This window comes from Clupea harengus, chromosome 12, assembly GCF_900700415.2.
Source record: "Clupea harengus chromosome 12, Ch_v2.0.2, whole genome shotgun sequence".
In the NCBI taxonomy this organism is placed as follows: Eukaryota; Metazoa; Chordata; class Actinopteri; order Clupeiformes; family Clupeidae; genus Clupea; species Clupea harengus.
The window spans coordinates 26,141,390-26,163,972 of NC_045163.1; the positions used below are offsets into that span (position 1 = coordinate 26,141,390).

General features: G+C 42.3%; 2 protein-coding genes across 3 annotated transcripts; one reads left to right on the forward strand and one right to left on the reverse strand.

Annotated features, from left to right (window-relative positions):
- Nucleotides 1-189: 189 nt before the first annotated feature.
- Nucleotides 190-4,392, forward strand: paqr3b (progestin and adipoQ receptor family member IIIb). Its single transcript, XM_012821143.3, has 7 exons — nucleotides 190-350; nucleotides 719-942; nucleotides 1,054-1,216; nucleotides 1,703-1,858; nucleotides 2,116-2,313; nucleotides 2,532-2,622; nucleotides 3,021-4,392. Exons 2-7 carry the CDS (start codon nucleotides 755-757, stop codon nucleotides 3,161-3,163), a joined length of 939 nt encoding a protein of 312 aa, XP_012676597.1. The 5' UTR covers nucleotides 190-350; nucleotides 719-754; the 3' UTR covers nucleotides 3,164-4,392.
- Nucleotides 4,393-8,690: 4,298 nt separating this feature from the next.
- anxa3b (annexin A3b) lies at nucleotides 8,691-15,254 on the reverse strand. Of its 2 annotated transcripts, none has more exons than XM_031578185.2 (14): nucleotides 15,150-15,254; nucleotides 14,429-14,467; nucleotides 14,263-14,310; nucleotides 14,070-14,157; nucleotides 13,626-13,720; nucleotides 13,355-13,468; nucleotides 13,005-13,095; nucleotides 12,839-12,918; nucleotides 12,641-12,697; nucleotides 12,195-12,288; nucleotides 11,881-11,976; nucleotides 11,656-11,714; nucleotides 11,012-11,134; nucleotides 8,691-9,172 (listed from the first exon to the last, which is right to left on the reverse strand). In XM_031578185.2, the coding sequence occupies exons 2-14, from the start codon at nucleotides 14,438-14,440 to the stop codon at nucleotides 9,113-9,115; spliced, it is 1,017 nt and encodes a 338-aa protein (XP_031434045.1). In that variant the 5' UTR covers nucleotides 14,441-14,467; nucleotides 15,150-15,254; the 3' UTR covers nucleotides 8,691-9,112. The 2 variants fall into 2 exon arrangements, with proteins under 2 accessions (XP_031434045.1, XP_012676593.2); XM_012821139.2 differs by having other exon boundaries at nucleotides 8,691-10,416; nucleotides 15,150-15,253.
- Nucleotides 15,255-22,583: the final 7,329 nt, after the last annotated feature.

The window sequence follows — 22,583 nt, forward strand, 5'->3', positions numbered from 1 at the left end:
TGTAGCCATGAAATGTTTTTTAATAATGCCTTAAAAAAATTGAATATGGCAATTAAACTTAATTCTGACATGAAATTTCCTTTATTTAACATATATCTACTATTCTATGCAGGCAGTACAACATATGCATAAATGGGGTCTTCCAGATTCTCGGCGCAGGGCTATTTTGTAACCTGGGGTGGTTTATTTATTTATTCCAGCCGGTATCTGTCTGTGAACGTACCCGGCTAGCTAGCGGTTAAGTAACAGTCATGTATCAGATACAAGTCGTGGAGACAACTGATTAGCTGTATTTAAAATGGATTTATCATAACATTTAAACACAGGCCTTAAGGGCCTTTATCTGAAAGGTAAAATTCCATACATCGACTTCAAAATGCATGTCGGCATGGCTAACAATAGCTAGCAAGCACTGCTAACGGTTACTAGCAAGGACAGATTTGATATTGGATATCTTGCAGCTCGTCTGCGGGTGCTTAGTTTGGCTACTGTCCAGTTTCGAAAGTCAATGCCTCTAGCGACTCGTAAATATCTCCCAAGATTTGAAAATGTTAAGTTAGGATGTGTCACTATTGTTACCTTCCTGTTGACGTTTAGCTAGCTACACTTAATGATGGCTTGTCAACTTGGATACTTCACGGCGAGTTATGACATGTTTTCTGGAATATAGTGGCAGTGATTTCCGGCTTTATGAGTTGATGAACTTGTTTTTTCTCAGTCATTCCGCGTCAGCTGCAATTCCATCTTTACCAAGATGCCTCCAAAACTACTGAAAAAAAGTACCCACTATATTGAACTTGGGAGCTACCAGTATTGGCCAGTACTCATCCCAAGGGGCATTCGCTTGTTCACATACGAACAAATACCGATGTTTTTGAAGGAGAATCCATACATCACGGATGGATACAGAGCACACCTGCCGTCGAAGCTCTGCTTAAGGAGGTGGGGTGACTGACCTTTGTAGGCATATACTTTGCTCGTGAATGGAACCTCGAGCCTACCCCAACATACCTAAACTTAATTTGTATCGGTCTTTTTGTCTCCTTGAATTAGTATTTTCATCCTCTCCAACGAGACCGTAAACATCTGGAGTCACCTGCTGGGGTTCCTCTTGTTCCTCTCTATGGGGGTGAACGATATGTCCACGGTGCTACCAGCCGCAGGAGCCTCTAGGGAAGACTATGTCATCTACGCAATAGGGCTCTTCTGCTTCCAGGTAAGCCGATCACAAAGGGACTGGTACCTATTGGCTGGCTTTGTTTACTTAAGTCCTTGTCGCAGATTACTGCTCTTCATAGATGTGGAAGGTGGACCAGCTCTTTCTTTGTCTACACAAATGTATCTCCTTTGTTTATCGTTCAACATTTCATTATTAACACCTGACAACTTGCATTTAAATGTATGTTTACTACTAACCAAACTGCAACTTGACATGAAAAGTGTGTATATGTGTGTGTCTATATATATATATATTATATACATCTACATTATATATTTTATACATCTATACATATACATCTGTATATATATATATAGTGTGTGTGTGTGTGTGTGTGTGTGTGTGTGTGGAATACAAAATAAACCCTGCTGTATCGGTACAAAATCATGTGTCTTTGCTATCAGGAAGATCAAAGTAGCCTGAAACGTAAGGAATGTGTTGCCAATCAGTGCCAGAGATTAAACGATGTGCCCGTTCTCTCAGGTGTGCATGCTTTGCTCAGTGGGTTACCACCTGTTCTCCTGCCACCGCTCTGAGAAGACCTGTCGCCGCTGGTTGGCGTTGGACTACGCTGGCATCTCCATTGGCATTTTGGGCTGCTATGTACCAGGAGTCTTCTATGCCTTCTACTGCAACAGTGTAAGCCGCCTATAAATAGATGATTCTAGAAAGTGGCTCCGGCCGCTCCTGTGCGAAGGTCTACTAGCAACCACACATACTAATGACATTAATTCCTTCAACTTGTTAGTCATTTTGTGGCTGTACTAAATGTAGTGTAAATGTATTGAATGAAGATGACCCTTACTTTAAGCATAGTTTGAGAAAGACTATACCTTTATTGCTGCTCTCAGTAAACTACAGAAACCTCTAATGTTCTTCACCATGCTCTTCCTCAGTTCTGGCGTCAGGTGTACCTGGGGACGGTGCTGGTGCTCATCCTGGCTGTGTTCAGTGCGCAGGTGCACCCGCTCTACCTGAGCCAGGAGTGGAAGCTGGTGCGCTCGGCGCTCTTCTGCTTCGTGGCCGCCTTCGGCGTGCTGCCCGCCTGCCACTGGGTCTGGATCAACGGAGGCTTCGGCACCGACATCGTTCAGGTGAGACGGCACGCTACTCAGAACGGTCGCCTCAGACAACACAGGGGGAGGGAGGTTGCCCTCTTTACACAAGCCTGAACTCCTCTGGCCAGCGTTAGACTTTTGGGAGTGCATACAGGTCTTTTTGTGCGTCAGTCATTTGGTGTTGTGTACACCCAAGCAGATGTGTTTGAGCTCAGAGATCTGGGTTTGAAAATGTGCTGTGTTTCTTCCACCAGTCGTTTTTCCCCCGGGTGATGCTCATGTACCTGATCGCTGCCTCGGCCTTCATGTTCTACATCACCAAGATCCCAGAGCGCTATTTCCCAGGTGAGTGTTCATCAAGTCTTTTCCACTATCTAGCGTACCCCAAAATGACTGTCACATTGTCATGTAGCCAACATTTTGAAAACTGGGTGCAGAGATGGTGGTTTTGAAAATAAGTCATTATTCTTTGAAATAACTTGTGAAAGTACCCTTGAGACCTTTTTATTTGATGGTTATACAGAAATAATGATTGAACTAAGATTAAAGAAACACAGGCTAACAATGACTAGCGTCAGTTGTGGTTCCGTTTTGATATAAATATGAATTTGAAAGGAATTTCAAATCAATGTGCATTATTTTAGAGAAAGATCTCCAATTCCTGTCATTGTTGTTTTAGCCCTGTGACCTTTTGTCGAAAGCAGGAGAACCACATTAACACCTCGCTCTGAACCATTTTGTAGGTCATGTGAATTACCTAGGGGCCAGTCACCAGGTTTGGCACGTCCTGGTGGTGCTGATGTTCTACTGGTGGCACCAGACTGCCACCTACATCATGACTTATCGCCATAGAAACGCTTGCCCAGAATACACCGCCAGAGGATAGAACACAAGAGTCCAGTACCGTTGCCCAGGGATACGGGTCCTCTATGTTCCTGCATTTAAACAGAACACCGCAGCCAACCCAACCACTTACTATCACCAACAGTGTTCTTATGACTTTAAGAATTCGAGTACTGTTTGTATCTCTTCACAAAATAAGTGCATGTTTTCTACTAATGTGAGCCTGGTATCAAGCACAGGCGGATGAATGGAGAGTGACAAACAAACACACACACACACGGGTCCGCTTTCTGCAGGGGTGATCTGGACCGAACACCGCAGCACAGCACTGAACACCCTGAACCTGAGCGCCAAACTGTTGCCTAAGACGGGAGCAAAGAGAACAGACACACACCGGACACACACATATTCACATCACACCACTCCCACACAACCTTACACATATCTGATATATGCCGACTAGAACAAGATAGCTGGAAGCTGCACGGTAATCTATTACTGCACTGGAGAAGGCAGGATGGTAGCCGGAAGTGAAGAAGACATATAGATTTTTTTATATACAGTATATTGATTTCTTTTTCCTGTTCCTTTTTTATGTGTGCATGTACTGCCTGAATTACCTCGGGTTTGCCTTGGAAACACAAGCAACCTTGCAATGAGCAATGCATCCTCTCATATGCACGTCAACCCGGCTGTCTGAACAAACGTGTGTTTTTGTTATTTTATGACGCACCTCCTCCAACTCCAACCCTTCTTTATTCCCCCTGCTGTTACTCTGGGCATTGTTACTGTACTCAGTACTGTAATGTTTCTGCTGTTTGACGCCTCTCTTATGTGGGAGTGTCTAATTAAGTATGTATACACATATCATTGTATCACCATCTGGATCACAGGTGAAGGGAGCCTCTGGATCAGTGTTACCAGTCATATCATGCGTGGGACTAAAAGCGCAAGAGAAAAGCTAAACATGTTAGCGGTATGCTATGAAATCTGTGATTCCCAACGTGCTGAAGGTTTATCACTGTTGCACTGATATGACCATGAATGAGATCAATATGACCATGAATGAGATCAAACTCTTGTGTTTTTTTTTTTGTTTTTTTTAAATGGCCTTTTTCTACTTGACAATAATCTCTGCTGTCTGCCTACCTACCTGCTGTTTGCCTTTCAGTTTTTCGTTTGATGTTAATATACATTTGGCATGTTAGAAATCTGTGTAAAATCTTTGAATGCTGATATAATACAAAATAAAGGCCATTTGTTTCAACCAGCGCTCCTTGAGTCCCAGAAAGAAGGGGGGAGTGAGGGGTAAGCTATAAAGTATAAACTGGGAGGCCAAATCTCTAAACCCCCCCCCCACCAGTCTATTCTCATGCACTGGTTTCTGCCCGGAGTGCATCAAATGGCCAGTGGGATGTAGTTTTGACATATGATTGCTGGATTTGCCCTAATCCCATTCTGGAATCTGTGATAATCTGACATTGTTGAAGTGCCAAAGCAAATTGGAGGATTAGAAAACATGCATTGTTCTTTCCTTGGTGGACTAATATTTTGGAAAAGAGACAGTGAGGTCAAAAGGGTAGATACTTAAAATGAATCAGGCCACAAGATCACAAGAGTTTTCCTAAAACCACTAGACCCTGTAATTGAGTCTTATCCATCTTTTTAGTCTGTTACGAGCATCAAAATTAAGGTCAATTGCTGACACAGCCGCAGCATCTCTTGCTACTTAACGGACCTATTGTGTATATACAGCATATGAGAAATTAAGTACTTTAAGATCAGTCAAAATATTGATTGTAAGTCATTGTCATTAGAGAGGCAACAAATAACTTACATTGACACCGGTCTACAAATAATGCCATTATTAGTCATCATTATTTCCTTTGTCTTTTGTGCCAAATGCTAACATCACAATTGCGGAGGCCTCCATTTAAACCCATAAACTAGGCTAAATGTGGTATTACATGAATTCCAACCTACAGTAGAAGTTGTTAGTGCAAAAGAAAGACACGATTGCAAGTATTATTCATATAACCAGGGGCGGTTTTTCCTACAGGCGGTATAGGCGGTCGCCTAGGGCGCCACTCAGAGGGGGGCGCAAAAAACTGCGCCCAGCAAAAAAAAAAAAAACAAGAATTGTGGTTTTTTTTTTGCTGGACAGAGTTTTTTTGAGCCCCCTTCTATATCTCCAACCAATATTTTGACATAAAAAAAAATCTAACATTAGGGTAAAATGAGCCAAAAATCGAAAACGGAAGGGGTACATATGTCCTTGGTGTTGTCAGAACATGCTAGCACAGTGAGGCGTTTGGTTAGAGTGCGTGTGTGTTCAAGACACTTTGAAGAACAAAATAATGAAGAGGCAAAAGCCATCCGGGGCGCAATTTAAAGAAAAGAAAGGAAGAAGAAGAGAAACGTGCCAAGGAGAAAGGTAAATCCTTAAATCCTGTTCTAGCCTAGAATGAATTCCAGATAAGAAAACGTTCAGGAATGCGTGAATTTCCCCCGGCACTTTAGTGGAGTTAAGACGAATAGATGTACCTTATCATTGGAAGTTTTCCTACTTCCTGTCACATAGTTCTTTAAGGATTTTACAGAGGCGGGTATATCAAAAATGATATGTCCATTTATTCTACATTATACAAAAAAAGACATGATTAAAATAGGGGCGCACATATAAAGCCAATAGCCAGTGCAACAACACTACACATATCTTACTCGTTGCATAGCAGACCCATTAAGGAAGCCAAACACGGCAACTTGTCAACAAGTGAGGAATACTGGTAAAAATCCAAGTGTTGTAGCCTATTGTCAACTTTAGCGAATGGATTGTATGTAATCTTGCTAGTTAGCTAACGCTAGCTAGCCAGTGACTTGTGACGTTCCTTGTTATTGCCATTCAGTCGAAACATCAGTTCAAGTTCAGCTGTACCGCAATTTGCGTCATACAAATTTGAGTAATCAAATCTGGACAGCTTTAGTTTTGGTGGAGCGAGCTAGCCAGTTTAATTAGACATGATTCAACTAATCAAGAGCTATGCATCTTGGAATAAAAAAATGTCAGGCTGTCCAAACACACCAAAATGCTTAATAACTACATAATAGAGCTATTACATTAGCTCTACATTTAATGATAATACAGACTTTTGTTATATCATTTTAGATTAACTTTTAGAAGACTAAGAAAACATTATTTGCAGGCGATTGGGAAGATGACGTGGAGGTGTGTGTGTGTCCATAAACAGTTGAAGAGGGGGCGTGGCCGGAGCGTAGTCCAGCACAGGCATGACATTTTCTCAGTGATTTGTTCTTGAATTAATGTTTGTTCATCGTCGCGATCGTTGTTGTGTTTATGTGAAAGAAATGCAGTCTTACAGGGCAAAATGGCGTTTGAAAGTTGCAATTCCGTTTTCGTGGGGGAAAAAAATATTTTTTATTGGGGGGGGGGCGCCAGGAGTGAAGCTCGCCTAGTATAGTAGTAGTACTAGTAGAGCGCCAAATGTGCTAGGGCCGCCCCTGCATATAACCCTACCTTTTAAAAACAGCATGTTAAGAAGGAAAAGCTTCAGTTATTTTAAATAAACTCTCAATTGAATTAGGCCTACTTTATGTTAACGACAATCCTGCCCTCGATAGATGGCCTACCATCCTACAGCTGTTCAAAATTCGCAAAAGCACGGATAATTCTCATTAACAAATCCTGCTCATGAGGTGTGATTTTGTTTTGCTGTTCTCATGACTGTATTTCTTAACACAATTCTGAAGGCAACATAATCATATGTTTAATTAAAGTTGGTATATTTGATGACCATTCAAGCTTGGGTTTACTGATATTTTTTTGGTTAATAAACCGCTACGTCTTATTTTACATTGTAGGCTGACGGATCTCCACCTTCAGGTCATACGTCATGCATTCCAAATAAGGCATGCTGCTCTGTTTCTTCTGAAAAGCATTAAACGAAATTAGACGTCTTTCGTACCGTGAAGGAAACATCAAGGCTGTTATTTATCATCTTTAACACACATATACACCCACTGAGTACTTCAATAGGCACACCTGTGCATCTAGGCCAGTTTATTCATGTATCTATCTAATCAGCCAATCGTGTGGCAGCAGTGCAATGCATAAACTCATGCATACGGTACCAGGAGCTTCACATAATCCATCAGCCATCCACCATCAGAGTGGGTGGGTGTTGGGTTGGGTTGGGTTGATTGTTGGTTGACTATTTCTGTAACTGTTGAAATCCTGGAATATTCACGCAAATCAGTCTAGAGTTTACTCAGAATGGTGCGAACATCTAGCGAGCAGCAGTTGTATGGACAGGGACGCCTTGTTGATGAGAAAGGTCAACGAAAAGTGGTCAGGCTTATTAATGATGACTGGCTTAAGGTAACTCAGATAACCAGTCTGTGATGAGCAGAAAAGCACCTCAGAATGCACAACACCCCGAGGCGAATGGTCTACAATAGCAGAAGACCCCGTCAGGTTACTTCTGTCTGCCGAGAACAGAAAGTTGATGCAGCAGTGGGCTCAGGGGATATTTTCTTGGCACACTTCGGGCCCGTTAATAACAACCAATCAATCATCTCTTGAGGCCACACAGCCTGTTGGAGTATTGCTGCTGACCATGTGCATCCCTTCATGGCCACAATTTACCCACCCTCTAATGGCTACTTCAGCGTGATAATAATATACAATATGTCGCAAAGCAAAAGTCGACTGAAATTGATTTCTTAAATACGACACCTAGGGTTAGCGAACACCTTTGGGATGTGGTAGATGAGTGTGCAGCTGAAAAAACTGCAGAATTTGCGTTATGCAATTATGTCGACATGACCAGAATCTCAAAGGAATTTTTTCCAACATATTATGGAATCCATGCCTGTAAGAATTGAGGCTGTTTTGGGAGCACAGGGAGGCCCTGCCCAGTATTAGTATAGTGTTCCTGTAAAGTGTTTAGCGAGTGCAAGACTTCCTTGGTCATTTTCTTTGTCCGTTTTGAATGTCTGGTCAAATCTTTTATGAGCAGATGTCGATTTTGTGGCAGCCTAGTTTAGGACCTTAATTCTTTTTCAAACTGACTTTTAATCTTTAATCGGCTTGACGTCCCATTCACTGAAATTGATACCCTCTCCATGTGGACTCTCTCACACAATGTGGTGAAGAGAAGATTAAAATATTATCTGCACATAATACAAAATATCAATCATAACTCTCACCAGACAACTGACACAAGCACTTCCCATGTCTTATCCAGTCTGTGGATTGGCACAAATCAAGGCATTGTCTTTGGGATTATAGGATTGGGGCTTTCTATTATTCTACATCAGAGAAAGGACTCCATCAGTAACTTACGGATGACGGTAAGATAACTCTTGCTGATTTGGGAACCATGTGTAAATCCTGTCCAATTTATGAGGCGATTTGTAAGACTGTAATTTTGAATCACGTAAATGAACGGACTAGGTAGCTCGCATCAAGATGCTATTGAAGGCTGAATAATCATAGCACATTAAGAATATGTTACTGCCACCTGCTGGAAAAACGATGTCACTACGGGAAGAACTTTATACAGTTTCTTGCAAACTGGCTTTATTGCAATTCTGTAATGCACTTTGAAATTAACAATTTTATGACAAATTAAAGTCTGCCTTTTTATAGGCTATTTCATTGAGAAACCTCTTTCAGCCATTCGGAAACAGGCCAAGGCACACATCTGAAACGTTATAAAGTTAGTTGAGAAATAACATTCTAGTTCATATCAACTAACAGTATGTGCAGTTATTGTAAGGGTTTCACAGTAACCATTTTATTCGATCCAGACAGATTACTTCATGAAGACGGGGAGAAAAAGCAGAACGGTGAGTAGGTGGAACTGAGGTGTGCACCATGTAGCACTGCGCTGGCAGCTCTCAGTGAACTACACCTTGCATTAAACATGGAGCAAATATGATGGCTCTGGCAGCAGTGAGGTCAGGCTCACAGTTAGTCCTCCTCCCCACAGATATGCAGCAGGGTCTGGCGATAACTTCCAGATGTCTCAGACTGAAGGGTCAACACAGGGCAGAATGGAGATTTCATTTAAACAATGCTAGGTGACATCACACACAATAGTGGGTTGTTTCTTTCAAATCTTCCCCTGGCCAATACGTTACGATAGCAATTTCTGCTTCCTTCCCTCAGTACATACTTAGAAAAAGTCTCTTAATTGTGAAGATGAGGTGGAATACTGCGCTAAGCATCGCTTTTGAAACCTGTGCTGCAGAATGGTAAGATTACAGATGAGGAGAAAAAATGAACATGCGTGGACTAGTGTTGTCTTAAATCGTCCCAGCTGGGATTAAAGCTCCAAGAATATGAAGTGCTTATAGGACGTGAGGTTGCATTAAGACAGATGGGAGCTGAGAGCATTAAAAGTCCTGCTTTAGGACCGCTGCTTCAGCCCCGCTAACATCACAAGTATACATATAAAGACGGTGGAGATGATGTGCAAATTATCCAACACTTGAGTTTTGTAACTGCTACAAAATGTAGTGAAGTACCAGGTTTGAACAGGGTCTACAAGTTGGCGAAACCATGAAGAGCTGAATTCCAAAACAGGAAGAGTAGAAACTTCCATCTCCACCCAAAACATGTACACACACAAATGCTTCTATGTCTTCATTCAGCCGCACAGACGGTTAGTACACGCCCTCTCTTGACCAAAGATCAGAGGATTCGAAGTCTTTGATTGGTTGCAAAACAGGAAAGCTGATTTCCGCACCATCTTCTGATGAAAGCTTGGAAGAAGAGCCAATCAAATTAGCAGCATAGCCCAGAAAAGAGTATGAGTTCCACGGGCAAAGGGGGACAAGTAGCCAAACTGAGATTAGATTGAGATTGAGATTAATGTTATTGATCAAGTAGGCAAAAGTCCAGCGAACAGAAATCTTATGGCAAGGCACAGATGGCCAGATAGTACGGATTAAGAAAGCAGTGATTGCACAATAAAAGCAGAAATGTTTTATGTATTTTAGAAGCTTTGGTTTCTGTAGCAAGTGAGAAAATTACAAAAAAAAAAAAAGTCACATTTTATTGGCATCAATCACTTGGTGTCCAGATCAGATTGACAATAGCGGTGTCTGTGGTGAAGGCATTGCGTCAGGCCAGATTGCACTGGACAGGAAGCGGGGCTACATCCTCCTCTGAGCGATAGAGTTTCTCATCCACCGAGCTCATTGGAGGCTGCGTTAGTCATCAGCGCCACAGATCATCTTCAGACAGTCACCGTAACTCCCCCCAACATCCGACTGGAACCGGCAAGAGAGGAATCACCCTCAATTTACGAAAAACTCTTATCTTGTCAAACTGAACAATAATGTATGAAGTCAAAAATAGCTAAACATAGGACTCAGCTTTTACTCTGCGTAGTTGCTTTATTACTAAGACCAAGACCACTTTGTAACCTCTGTTTCAGAGATGGAAGTTTGCACTGTTGAAAAGTTTGACATCTGCCAAGAATGTTGAATACACTATTGCTCACAATGACAAGCAAGAGGTTGACACATGATGTTATTTATATGGTGTATAGAAGGAGAGGACAATGTTGTGTTCGGCTAATGGTTTTTTCTTTGGCAAACACTGCATTACAACACACGCAAAACGGTGTCCTCAACGGTTAAAAATAAGCCAGTAATGCTATGCTTTGCACTTACCTGTATCAAAATTCTAACTATTTTCTCCATCAGCACCTCTGGTGTCATTCTGATAATACTCTATATTCTATTTCATATTTGTCAAAATTCCTCAACGACTTGCACAAGATTGGCATTCTTGTGCAAATTCATGCATTGCAATGTGTTCATGCAGTGTTGTGATGTCTTTATATCCCTGGGTTGAACTCACCTCTATAGCAGAGTACAGGGAGCACCCAAACAGCTTAGTGTACTCAGCCCTGATGTCCAGCAGGTCCACTTCGGAGCGGCCCACTATGATCCTGGTCAGCGTGGACTCAGTGGTGCCCAGACCCTGTACACAGACACAGACACAGACACACCCACAGACACAGACACAGACAATAGTAAGCGTGGACTCAGTGGCGCCCAGACCCTGTACAAAGAGCCGGATTTTATAATCAAGGTCCACATGAGTGATCACAGTCCCCAGCAATCCTCTACGGGGGCTGAAATATGTGGAACACGCTGCATAGAGTGCTGAATGGGTAACGGGGTATGTACTGTATGACCACACACTATGGGGATGTCTATGAATGACAAGTGTGATGGGATATAGAAGTATGATGGGAAGATATAATTATCTTCAAGCAAAACCCAACTGTCATTTCACGCCGCTGTGCAACTGGAATAGTTGCAGTATGTGGTCACGGCACTTGCAAATCTAGCATCGCTGTGACAACTCCTCTATCAAATGAGGAAGTCATGGGGAGTTGAGAGTTTTGCAAGGACCTTATCTATTCAGAGCAGTGGGTATCAAAAAGAATAGAAATGTTACATAGTATTCTAAGATGTTCATCTCCTTTGCCATTTTACCTTCATGCTTTTATACAGTCTCTCTGCCAGGTATGCTGGTACACTTTTCACACATTTCACTGCAAGCAAAAACAACAACAATCATTCAGTGTGTTTTATAGGTACCTCCATATCATGTTTATGACAACAACTGAAGTGTGATGACATGTGAAAGAAACAACCACGGGACACTGGTCCCACACAGCAAGTATTTCATGACGAGGGTGAGGTAGATGTTCTCCATACCGATGGCCACCAGCAGCTCCTCGAGTTTCCCTGACATCTCACTCTCAATGCTCTCCTGAAGGGTCTTCCCACTGATGCTCTTATACTCCACCATAGCTGAAACACCAAAGGCACACTGAGTGCTGCTCACACAACACACATAACAGACATTGGCCAGCACGTCAGGCTGGTAGAGGTGTGTCTCGTGAAAAAGCTCATATATCAATCCAAGGACCAACCGAACCTCGGTTGATGGACCGAGCAGCGTATGCATTGAGTTCAGTCATGTCAGAAGCATGCCCTGTGGCTCTGAAAAGGGAGAGAATGAGTCTCACTCTGCCTCAGTTGAGGAACACTTCTGTGGCACAAGACATCTATGAACTTGCTCTCGTCCGTCCCCCACTTCTTCTCCCCCGCCTCATAAAGGGCCTGCAAGGAGACAGAGCAAGGAGGACACAGGCATGGACATCCATTAGCTGGAACGCCATTTCAATGACAGGACATTGCTAGGAAGCACTCACAGAAATTACGATCAGACCCCAATGTCAAACACATGACTGATCAATTGACCTACTTCTACAGCAAATGCGAGGGAATATTACGAGAACATTTAATTAACTACTGGTTTAGGAAATGACCCTTGTAAGTATTCAAATCTGGAAATACACACAGTCTGCAATGTGGAGGAAATATGCATGTACATTCCAAGACAAACGTCTCAACTTCACCCTGATGTGTGTCAGATAAAGTGACAAAGTTATGGAGTGACGAGCAACTTCACCTTGGCATCCGCTTTGGCTTTGGCCGCATCCACATTAGTACTTTCATCCCGCTTCCCCTAGTGGTGGAGGTGAGAAAAGCAAAAGGGAAGGCCAGTCCATGTGAAAGTCGTAAGATTTTTTTTTTTTTTTTGTGAAAGTCGTAAGATGAATTTATTTCATTGAAATCTTGGATGGAAATGCATTGAAATGGGACCAACCTCCACCAGGATGAGTAGAGTTTTACCATAGTCACTGGACACCTCTGACTTTAGGTCATGGCTCAGTTCTCTTCCTGTGTCTATCCCCAAACAAGAGATATATATTAGTATCATCACGAAGTACACTTTCAAATGCAGAGATGAACATCCTATATGAGATACAAACCTGCTAGGTAAGCCTCAGACATGGATTTAATTTGCCTGTTGGACTTGGCAGCGAACAGTTCTATCAGAGCGCTGTCAGTCGTCCCAGCTCCCTGTGAGACAAAAAAAAGGGTTGGTATGATAATGACATATAAAGATCCGACTGATTTTCAGTTTCCAATATACTATACAATATTGTGCCAGTTTACGTCAGTCACCGAATTAAGTTCTATATAATAACAGATTGCTAGCATCATCATATACAAAGCCATATTAACAGTTCAAAAACTCCTTTATAAATAAAATTGAGTATGCATAAGGTATGGAAACTAGCCCCAAGGGTTAACACCATGAACTAACAAAACCTCTTACTTTTGTGGCTTTGATGAACTCCTGGCAGTCCAGCTGAGCAGGGTGGGTGACCAGAGCCACCAGTGCATCCTCGAAATCTCCACTGGTGTCCCCCTTCAGGTCATCAACAAGCGCCTGCAGATACACAGAAGGCCAGCAGGGTCAAGACCAACAACAGTGAGGAACTGCTTCCAACATCTGTTTGCAGGAAGCAACCTACACGAGGACAATAATAAACGTACGTTTTTTTTTTTTAAATGCTGTAACAGATGGGTGTAATAGATATGCTTACCCTTCCTGTAGCCTCCTGGTAGGCCTTGGAGATGAGCTGACGCTGAGCATTGCTCCTCTGCGTGAGGATTTCAATCAAGGTTTTCTCAGTAGTTCCTGCAAGTACACCACACAGACACAGAGAGAGAGAGAGAGAGAGAGAGAGAGAGAGAGAGAGAGAGTAAGAGAGAGAGAAACACCTGGACACATCTGGACTTATTTAGATTTTTTCCTCAATAAGAGTACCCTTTCACATACATTATTATTTTATTTATCTTCTATAGCGCTTTTCTAAGTACTCAAAGTCGCTTTTTACAGAGACCAGTATTCATTCAGACACAGTCATACCGGTGGTGGTAAGCTACATCTGTAGCCACAGCTGCCCTGGGGCAGACTGACAGATGCATGCACTGATGAATTAACAATCATGGCTGGTGAAGCAGAGGTTTGGAGTTGACATGCTTACCAATGCCCTCTATGGCCTTCTGCAAGGCAGCAGCATCCTCACTGGCTTTGAATCCTGGTTTCTCCTTGATGGTTCCACTTGTTGTAGGCTGTCAGTAATAAATATCTGATTTCAACAACCACTTAAAGATGCAGTCAAAAACAAACTGAGCATAGCTACAAAAGAGGATTTTTTTTATAAAAGACTAAATTACCTTCGCTGTCAAGGACGACGGTGAGTCAAGAAGAAGATCCAGGTCATCCTAGAAAAAAAAACATCTTCTTCAAAGTCATATTCAAGAAACAGGTCCAACAAATGTACATTGTATGTATCATAACAGTATTGCTTTAAGTGTTTCATTAAAATGTGCGAATACTGACCCAAACAGACATTCTGAACGTGAGGTAGTCTTGACAAAACTGTAGAGAAAAACACTGATGTTACATGAAAAATGCAGGAGACTTCAAAGCTGCTGTACTTGGAATGTTTTAACTAGCCCCGGGCCATGACCTGGTCATTCAGACTAGGGTAGGAGGGGCATGGATACCGGAGGTTTAAATGCACTATGTAGTTCTGTGTTGGAACACCTTGCTAAAATGAAAAAAAAGCTTTTACAGCATGACATTGCCAGCTATACTGCCAAAAGACTCCAGGTAGCGTGTTGGCAAGCTTCTATCAGTGTCAACTGGGCTGTTGGTGGTATTTGCAAGATTTTTGCATGCCTTTTAGGTAGTTAGCGTGCTAGTTTTGGAACAGAACTACTTATTGCTGCTTTAAAACCTGAATATGTTGCTGAGGGAACTAAAGTGTAGCTAGCACCTGAGTCATCCTCACGCAGGTTGGACAATATCACAAACAGACGATCGTAAATCGCAAATGAAGGATTAAAGGTGTTAAGTTTAGTTTATCTCACGATAAATATGGTTGCGAGTCTAGATATTTGTAAGGAGAAACTGAAACACTGTTGATGATGGGGGGGGGAAATAACCCACTGAACAAATTTGCGTCCAAGTAATGCTCAATCACAGGCGACAGTATACATGTTTGATACATCAAATTGCAACATTTAAAAGAATAAAAAACAGAGAAACGTTCGTTTACCTCTAAATGAAAAGTGTGTCGACAACTTCTACAGCAAACTCACCACGCCTTAAAGACCACTGACACTATAACAACGCCCAGGAGGAAATGAAGTCATGCCTGAAACCTCTCCCATCGCCGCGGCGCACCGCAGCGCATTGCGTGTGAGTCACTACGTAGGTAAAGTGCTGCATATTATCCAAATGGAAATTCTACAACAAAATCTTACAACACATAAGACAATTAATCATTATTCTGACTTTTCGATTATTATTTTGAGAGGTGGCCTTTAAGAGGGGCGGAGGAACGCTGGTATGCTGTTATCTTTCATACAACATCATATCATATTACAAAGGGTGAACAGTCCACTCTTTCTTGGTTCAACATGAAAGATTTAAGTTTTACACTGGCACCATATTTCTCTCGTGACACAATCTGCGCGGTTTCTCCCAGAAATGTACTAATATTTTGTTGATGTCTCCAAGGAATGTGACTAATGGCCTTGGTACACCCTCCCTATCTGACCAAATCTGTAATCCTGCCAAAAGTCCAAAGTAGTGTTTACACAGTTACTATTGTGTGGCTAACTGCTTGACAAAACCTCATTGTGTTTCGCCTACACCGTCCAGTCATGTCCAGTCCATCGCTAGCATCAGCACTGCTTGCCTGTAGGTAAAGGTGACTGCATGCCACTCAAAAGTACAATATGTGGTACAGTCTATGTTGTTTAGTGCACACGCAGGTCTAATATATGGGAATTTGGCCCTGGTCTAATATTCATACATTTGGAATTGTATTAAAAGCTATAGCACTCTGACCGTGGAGCTATTAATCGGAACTCAAATCTATGTATGTATGTATGTATGTATGTATGGCTTCAATACTTTCAGATGCCAGTTTTGATTAATGGAATTAAAATATTATCTGAAATAACACACATCGTGGCTGTCAGTGTTTTGAAAACTGATCTAGTTTCATTAGGGCGTTTGGAAATGAACATCAAATGTTGTATACATGACATGGCCTTCATGTTCGTTCATGGATAAAGTAAGACAGTAACACACAAGAGGAGCTATAATGGAAAACCAATAATCTGTATGTACACACACATTAAACATGACTGTCTTCACATTATGTCCTGTTTCCATGACAGGTAGTTCCCTGGCGTGGTCTTATCATCAGACATTACGATCAGATCAGACACACACCAGTGAGTTTCAGACACACTGATTGTTTGAGTTGTGGCTCATACTTATTACCATAAAATGTATGTATAACATGACTGAAAGAAATGTTTGTACCAACTGAATGTTAGATGTACGTATGCATGTGTATGCTAACAGCACATACCATCTAAATGGCTTAAATGGTTCCTTCAAATTACATCTTGCATCAAAACGACTGATGTACATCAGCAACTTTATTCAAATATCTAAACCTTTGAGAGTTCACAGGTAAGCATTTAGACAATGATTGTTTAGATGGTCACTACTGATATTAAGTTCCATATAGTGAGAAACATCAAATGTAATGAACCTCAAGGCAGTTTTTATGCAAATGGTATAATGATGAAGTATGGAATATGGTATTGACCCTGGTAAATACTACCACACATGTAACCCTGGCTTCCAACTAGAGTGCCAGTATAAATTCAAACATTCAAGCATAAAATCTCACATTCCTTATTATGTATTCTAAATGTACATCTTTGAAATTGTGCTTTTAACAACTATGGTAATAAGTAACCCACTGTTATAGATGATATTGAGTATTTACTATAACTACGATGAGGCACCAACCTGAGCTGAGTTTGAGGTAGCTTTGTAAGGTTCTGAGGTGAGTTGCGTGCGTCATAAGACATCAACCACTTCTGCCCCTGTGACCTCTGAACTCTCCAGGTCCGTCTCCTGCCTCCGGTGGCGCCCACAGCACAGGGAGCAGAGCAGGTACATGCAGATGAGCAGGTAGACAGCCACCACCATCCACACCAGGGCCCCAAAGAGCACAAACGACAGGAGGTCACGGTCCATCTCCCCCTCGGCCAGACACACACGCCAGGGGAGACAGAAGGAGAAGAGAGGAAGAGAGAGAGGTGGGCAGTATAGACTAGCACTCAGTCTCTATGGTAACAGGCAATCACAGAGTGAAGGGCTGATGAAGTCAATATCTTTGAGCAAACAGAAGGTCATGCTGTCCATCTGAACTGCATTTGCACTCAACCAAAATATAAACAAAATGTTTGTTTATCTCAAATTCCTCTCACTGCAAATCTTATAGTGGTCTTTTATTGTGGCCAGTCAAAAAAATTGTGAACAAAATATGAGAGAAGTATGAGAGCAGTAAGTCTTAGTCTTTACTTCAGCTCTTGAAAAATGGGCGCGAAAACAAAAGTGTTGTGTTTATATTTGTGTTGAGTGTATGTGTTCATAGTGACATGACGTTACCTTGCAGATCTCGTGGTCTGGTGATCTTCACAGGGAACAGATTGAACTCAGACATTATGTCAGTACATTGCATGACATTTTTAAGTGTGCCATTTTTTCATTCATAATTTAACGTCTGCCTTTATTTTTATCAAGTCTTAATTTTTCATGGATGATTTAATGGAACTGAAATACTGGGTTCTGTGAGACAGTCTCATTCCTATTTCTGTGGTGTGAGTTTGGTTTATATAATCTTTCAAACATTCTGCTGGTCCAAAGCCATAAACAGCACCACTATATTACAAGATATTTGAAGGCTTTTGAAGTTTGATGACTATTTGCAGTACAGTATCAGCACGACCCACTCACTGTCTCCCTCTGCAGGTGACTGAATGAAACAATTTCCCTTTCAATAAAATGACGGCCCCTTATCTGAGAGTGTATTCTCTCAGCTACACTTGGGCAACTGAACCAAGTTGTAGGTTTAATAGCAAAGGAGGTAGTTCTGCTAAATGAGAGATTCTGGATTTGAATGGTTCTTTAAATGACTGACCATTCACACTACTGCCTTTCCAGCACCTGCCAAGTTGTTTGGCCTTTTTCCACATAAGGAACACCGAAAGGCTTTTCAAAGCTTCCGACAGAGAGCCCAACATCATTCATTTCTCCAACGCAGCGCTCTTGGGAAAATTGTGGCAATAAGAGGGTTGACAGGCTTGTTCTCTGTCGGAATAAAGGGCTTGAGTGTGGATGGTTCTAGAACAGTTAAGCACTCTTAGGGATGTGGAGGGCGGAGGGGGGGGGGGGGGGGGGGTTCTGAGAGTGAGGCCTTTCCCCTTCCTCTCCAAACAGCTGAAGAAGCCTTGAGCTCCCTGAGCCTCTGCCATGAGTTCATGCTTTACGTCTGGATAAAGCACAGTCCTGCTCACATAATCAGTTGCATACGCGGCTTCTTTTCTTTCTTTTTTTTTTTTCAAAAGAGATGCTATCACTGGGTGTTTGGTTGGTACAAAATGTGGCAACCTCATGAAAAAGACATCACAGGTTCCCTCTGTGACATTATGAACAATGACTCAGTAAACACAATACGTTGGGATGTATGGACATATTGAAGTAACACCTTGTGTATAGTACAAGTGATGCACTGTCTTACCATGGTCTTGCTATCAGCATGTTATACCCCAAACAGACACATGGGGGAGTATTGACTAAATTTTGTGTTGGTCAGTGTTGTTCTCGAGATGTCTCTGGGACTGAAAGAAAATGTGTTGTTATGGTATAAGCAGGGAACAGTGATAAAAGATAAAGTCACCCGATAGTTATATGAAGCACAGGTTACTTATTCCACCTCTGGTTCTGGAAAAGCAAAGCTGCGTTAAAAAATAAGTGAAAATAAATAACGACAATGTAAGATTTTCAGCTGTGTCCAGCTATGAATAGTTTTCCCTTTTCCACTATTCTTTTTACAGCATATGCTCAGTTAATTAAAAAATCTAGTTAAAATATAAGTGTAAGCGTAAAATGTTAGATCTGAGGCCAAAAAACTAAGCAATTTGAGGCCGCATATAAATAACATCACTTCCTCCTACCCCTGGCCTCAACCCCTCCTCTAAAACATGAATGACAGCTCACCCCATCAAACCAGGAGACCTCACCTAGATATATTTATATAAATGGCCTTCCCTTCCTCCTTCAGTATCAACTTCAAGACCTTTAGTCTGACACACACACACACACATACATACACACATACAGAGAGAGAGAGGGAGAGCGAGCAAGCAAGGGAGGGGGTTTAATCATCATGTAATTAATATTCTGAGGGAAAGAAACTACATGAGGAACCAATTATTCAATAACCCCCCCACCCCCCCCTCCACCTCCCCCATTCCTCTACCAGCACCCCCCAACCCCCCACCCCTCCGTGATGGACAGTGTGCGTATCTACGCTCCGAGTAGCTCACCTCCTGCCTAGTTGCCATGGCACTGTCAGCTCACAAATACGATGAGGTCCGATATCACCAGCCACCACCGCTGCCGCCAACGGCTAGGGCCTGAGCCTCAGCGGCTAGGTAATTGAGATCAGATGCGCTGTGAGCGCGACCTGGGCTCGGGGTAACCTGGAAGCATTTATTTTATGGAAAAGATGTTTAGTTAAGTGCAGCACTGGTCGCCTAATGAGTCTGGGCCTGGGCTCTGTGATGAATATGATTGGTGAAAGCTCTGAAGGCTGGTTCCTGAGTCCCTTCCTTCCTCTCGCATCGGATTACAGATTAGCAGACTTCCTGTCCAGTTCCAACATTTGCTTTACAAATGATAGTTTCTTTTGTTATAAGGGGTTATCATGTATTACTTCAAATGTATTAGTCTCTCTTTTTTCTCTCTCCCATTTCTCCCCTCTTCTTCTTTCCCTTGAGCAGAACTCCTGGTAAAAGGCCCTCGGAGCCAATTTGGGACGAATGAGAATTAGAAGCATCTGACCGACTGACTGGCTCGCTGCCATCCTTCTTTTGCAATGATGCTCAAATTATGTTTCCTTCTTTTTTTTTTGAGTTTTGGGAGGTTAGCTGAGACTGTTTAAGCCCACTTTGGTTTCACCTCAGAAAAGATCTGAAATGCTGAGAAGTCAAATCCCAACACCTTCAATCCTCTTGAGCATCATCAGTGCTTTCACAGCTTTTGCCTCAGTAGGAATGTTGCACAGTTCAAGACAAATTTACAGATTTTAATGGGCTGTTGGTAGATTATGAGAGTGATAACGAAACAGCCAGCTAAAGCTGTCCACACTGAAAAACTAATGGCACCTTCATATGTTGTGTCAACATTATAAGCCAATATAGATGAGGTATATTTTTCATAGTTGCGTGTATTTATTTCATTCATGCGAATATACGGATGCTATAAATGTTCTGTCATTCGAATATTCTGATGCTATTATTGTGTTAAAGTAAAATCTGGAAAAGTTTCATAGTTCTAATAAATCTATAATTTGTATGGGACAATATGGTACATCTCAACAACCTGTAGCGTGGGTGCCACACGTCGAAGGTCTCAAAAGTCTCGTTTTATTTGTATATTTAACAGGTGTCTCCTGTCCAGATTCGGTTTATGAATTGGGCTGTCCGCCATTCCCGTCAAGCCCTGCCCTGCCCTGACCCCACCCCTAACCTCTTCTCTCTCCCTAAATCCAACATCGTCAATTGCGCCAGAGGAACGCATAAGCTACTATTCGGATATGGGGGATATCTTGCGCACCCCTCGTCACTTAACATCAAGACTCGAGCAGGAAATTTTGCCGGACACAAAGCTAAATATATAATTCCTCCCGTGCCGGTAATCATAATGTCCAGACGATTTGAAAAGACAGTTTAACCACTCTTAACTCAAAGACGCTCTTGTTCAGGGAGATTGCGAGCGAGCCGGCACACGTGCATATCCAGGGGTTACCGAACCTAATAACCGCATATTTTAGTGGGCTGGAACTATGTGCAGGCTAAGGTCATTATGTCCCGGATGCGCACGCTAAACTATTTCCCTATACCTTTGACTACTTACCTGATTACCGTGTTATTGCTCCCCTGGTTATCTGAGGAACACAGACCTATCCTATTTCTCATCTAAGTAGGCCATCACTTAAAGCACTAGCAATCGTTTTTTTTTATTTAATTGAATAGTGTTAAAGTATGTAACATTTTTGGTAACGCTGTGAGAAATTCTAATTCATATTCATTTAAAATCCAACCAAAACGGCATGTTCATCTCCATGGTACCCTATTTCCTTGAAACTGTATAGGCCTGCTCCTATATAGTAGCCTACAGCATTATGACCAATGTGTCAAGGGCAATAACCGGTACAGCAAAAAAGATATGCTAAATACACATTATAATTTCTCAAGATGGATTTTATACTGACCCACAAGATGAGTTATGCATAATGTATGGGAGCGCGCGCTCTCCACCTTTTGCCTCTCTTACACTCCCTGGAAACGAACGAGCGCTTTCTGAATATCGAGTCTGTTAATTTTCAGCACAGCCTGCCCCTGAGCAGACATCAAACAAAGCTTTCCATCTAAGGCGAAGAGCATTTCACGCTTTAACTGATTGGATTCTTGATGAGACAGTCGGGTGGCTCGTGCACTTAAGAGGCGAGAACACGACGGGCATTCGGGAGCCAATTCGGTGCCCGTGAAGTGATTAAATGCGCTCTCGAGCCTCCCGCGACCGTCTGAACGTCCGGTGCATATACAAGGCATAATCAGCCGACTGGTGTGGGTAATGGACTTTCTCTTTGCAGGAGACCCCAGTTGTCAGTCAAGTGCTAGCACTTTACCAAACCATGCATGTCGATATTACTCCATTGTCACGAGACTGAAATTGTGAATAATTCCGTTCTGCTGAATAATATGCATAAAACCACAGAACAAATGCAGGGGAGTGTGACGTGTGTGTGAAAACGTGCAGAAAACCAGTGGTAAACCATATGGGGTTTGAAGGACTGTACAGTTGCATGCAAATTCAACATTCACTTATATATCCACCATTTTATGGTATCTCCTGTGGCCATGAGATTTGATAAGAATAGGCGTGACTGATATGACCAGTAACAATGTCCATGGGGACAAAAGGGCCTACTCCCAGAATACCACACACTAATACACTATCAATTTAAACATTAACCAAGTCAATTTCTGGTTGTATATTTTCAACGGCACAGAAGGAAAAACATTTGGTCTCCTCACTGCCACCCCCTATCCGCTCCATCATGGCCGTAGTAAACAGCGAGACGTACAGTAATCCAGTTGATAAATGTCAAGTGAAATGGAGCTATCAGCTGAAAGCAATTTTCAGGGCAGTGTTGAGGAGCCAAGGAACTCAGGATTTTTCACCCTTCCATCTATCATGTGCCTCTGTTTCAAGCCAAGGTACACAATGCCCCCCAAATTGCTGACATATGGACCCAGGAACCACCACACCACATCATCCCCCCCCCCCCCCCCCCCCTCCTCGCCTGCCCCTTGCTATTCACTGCCTTTCC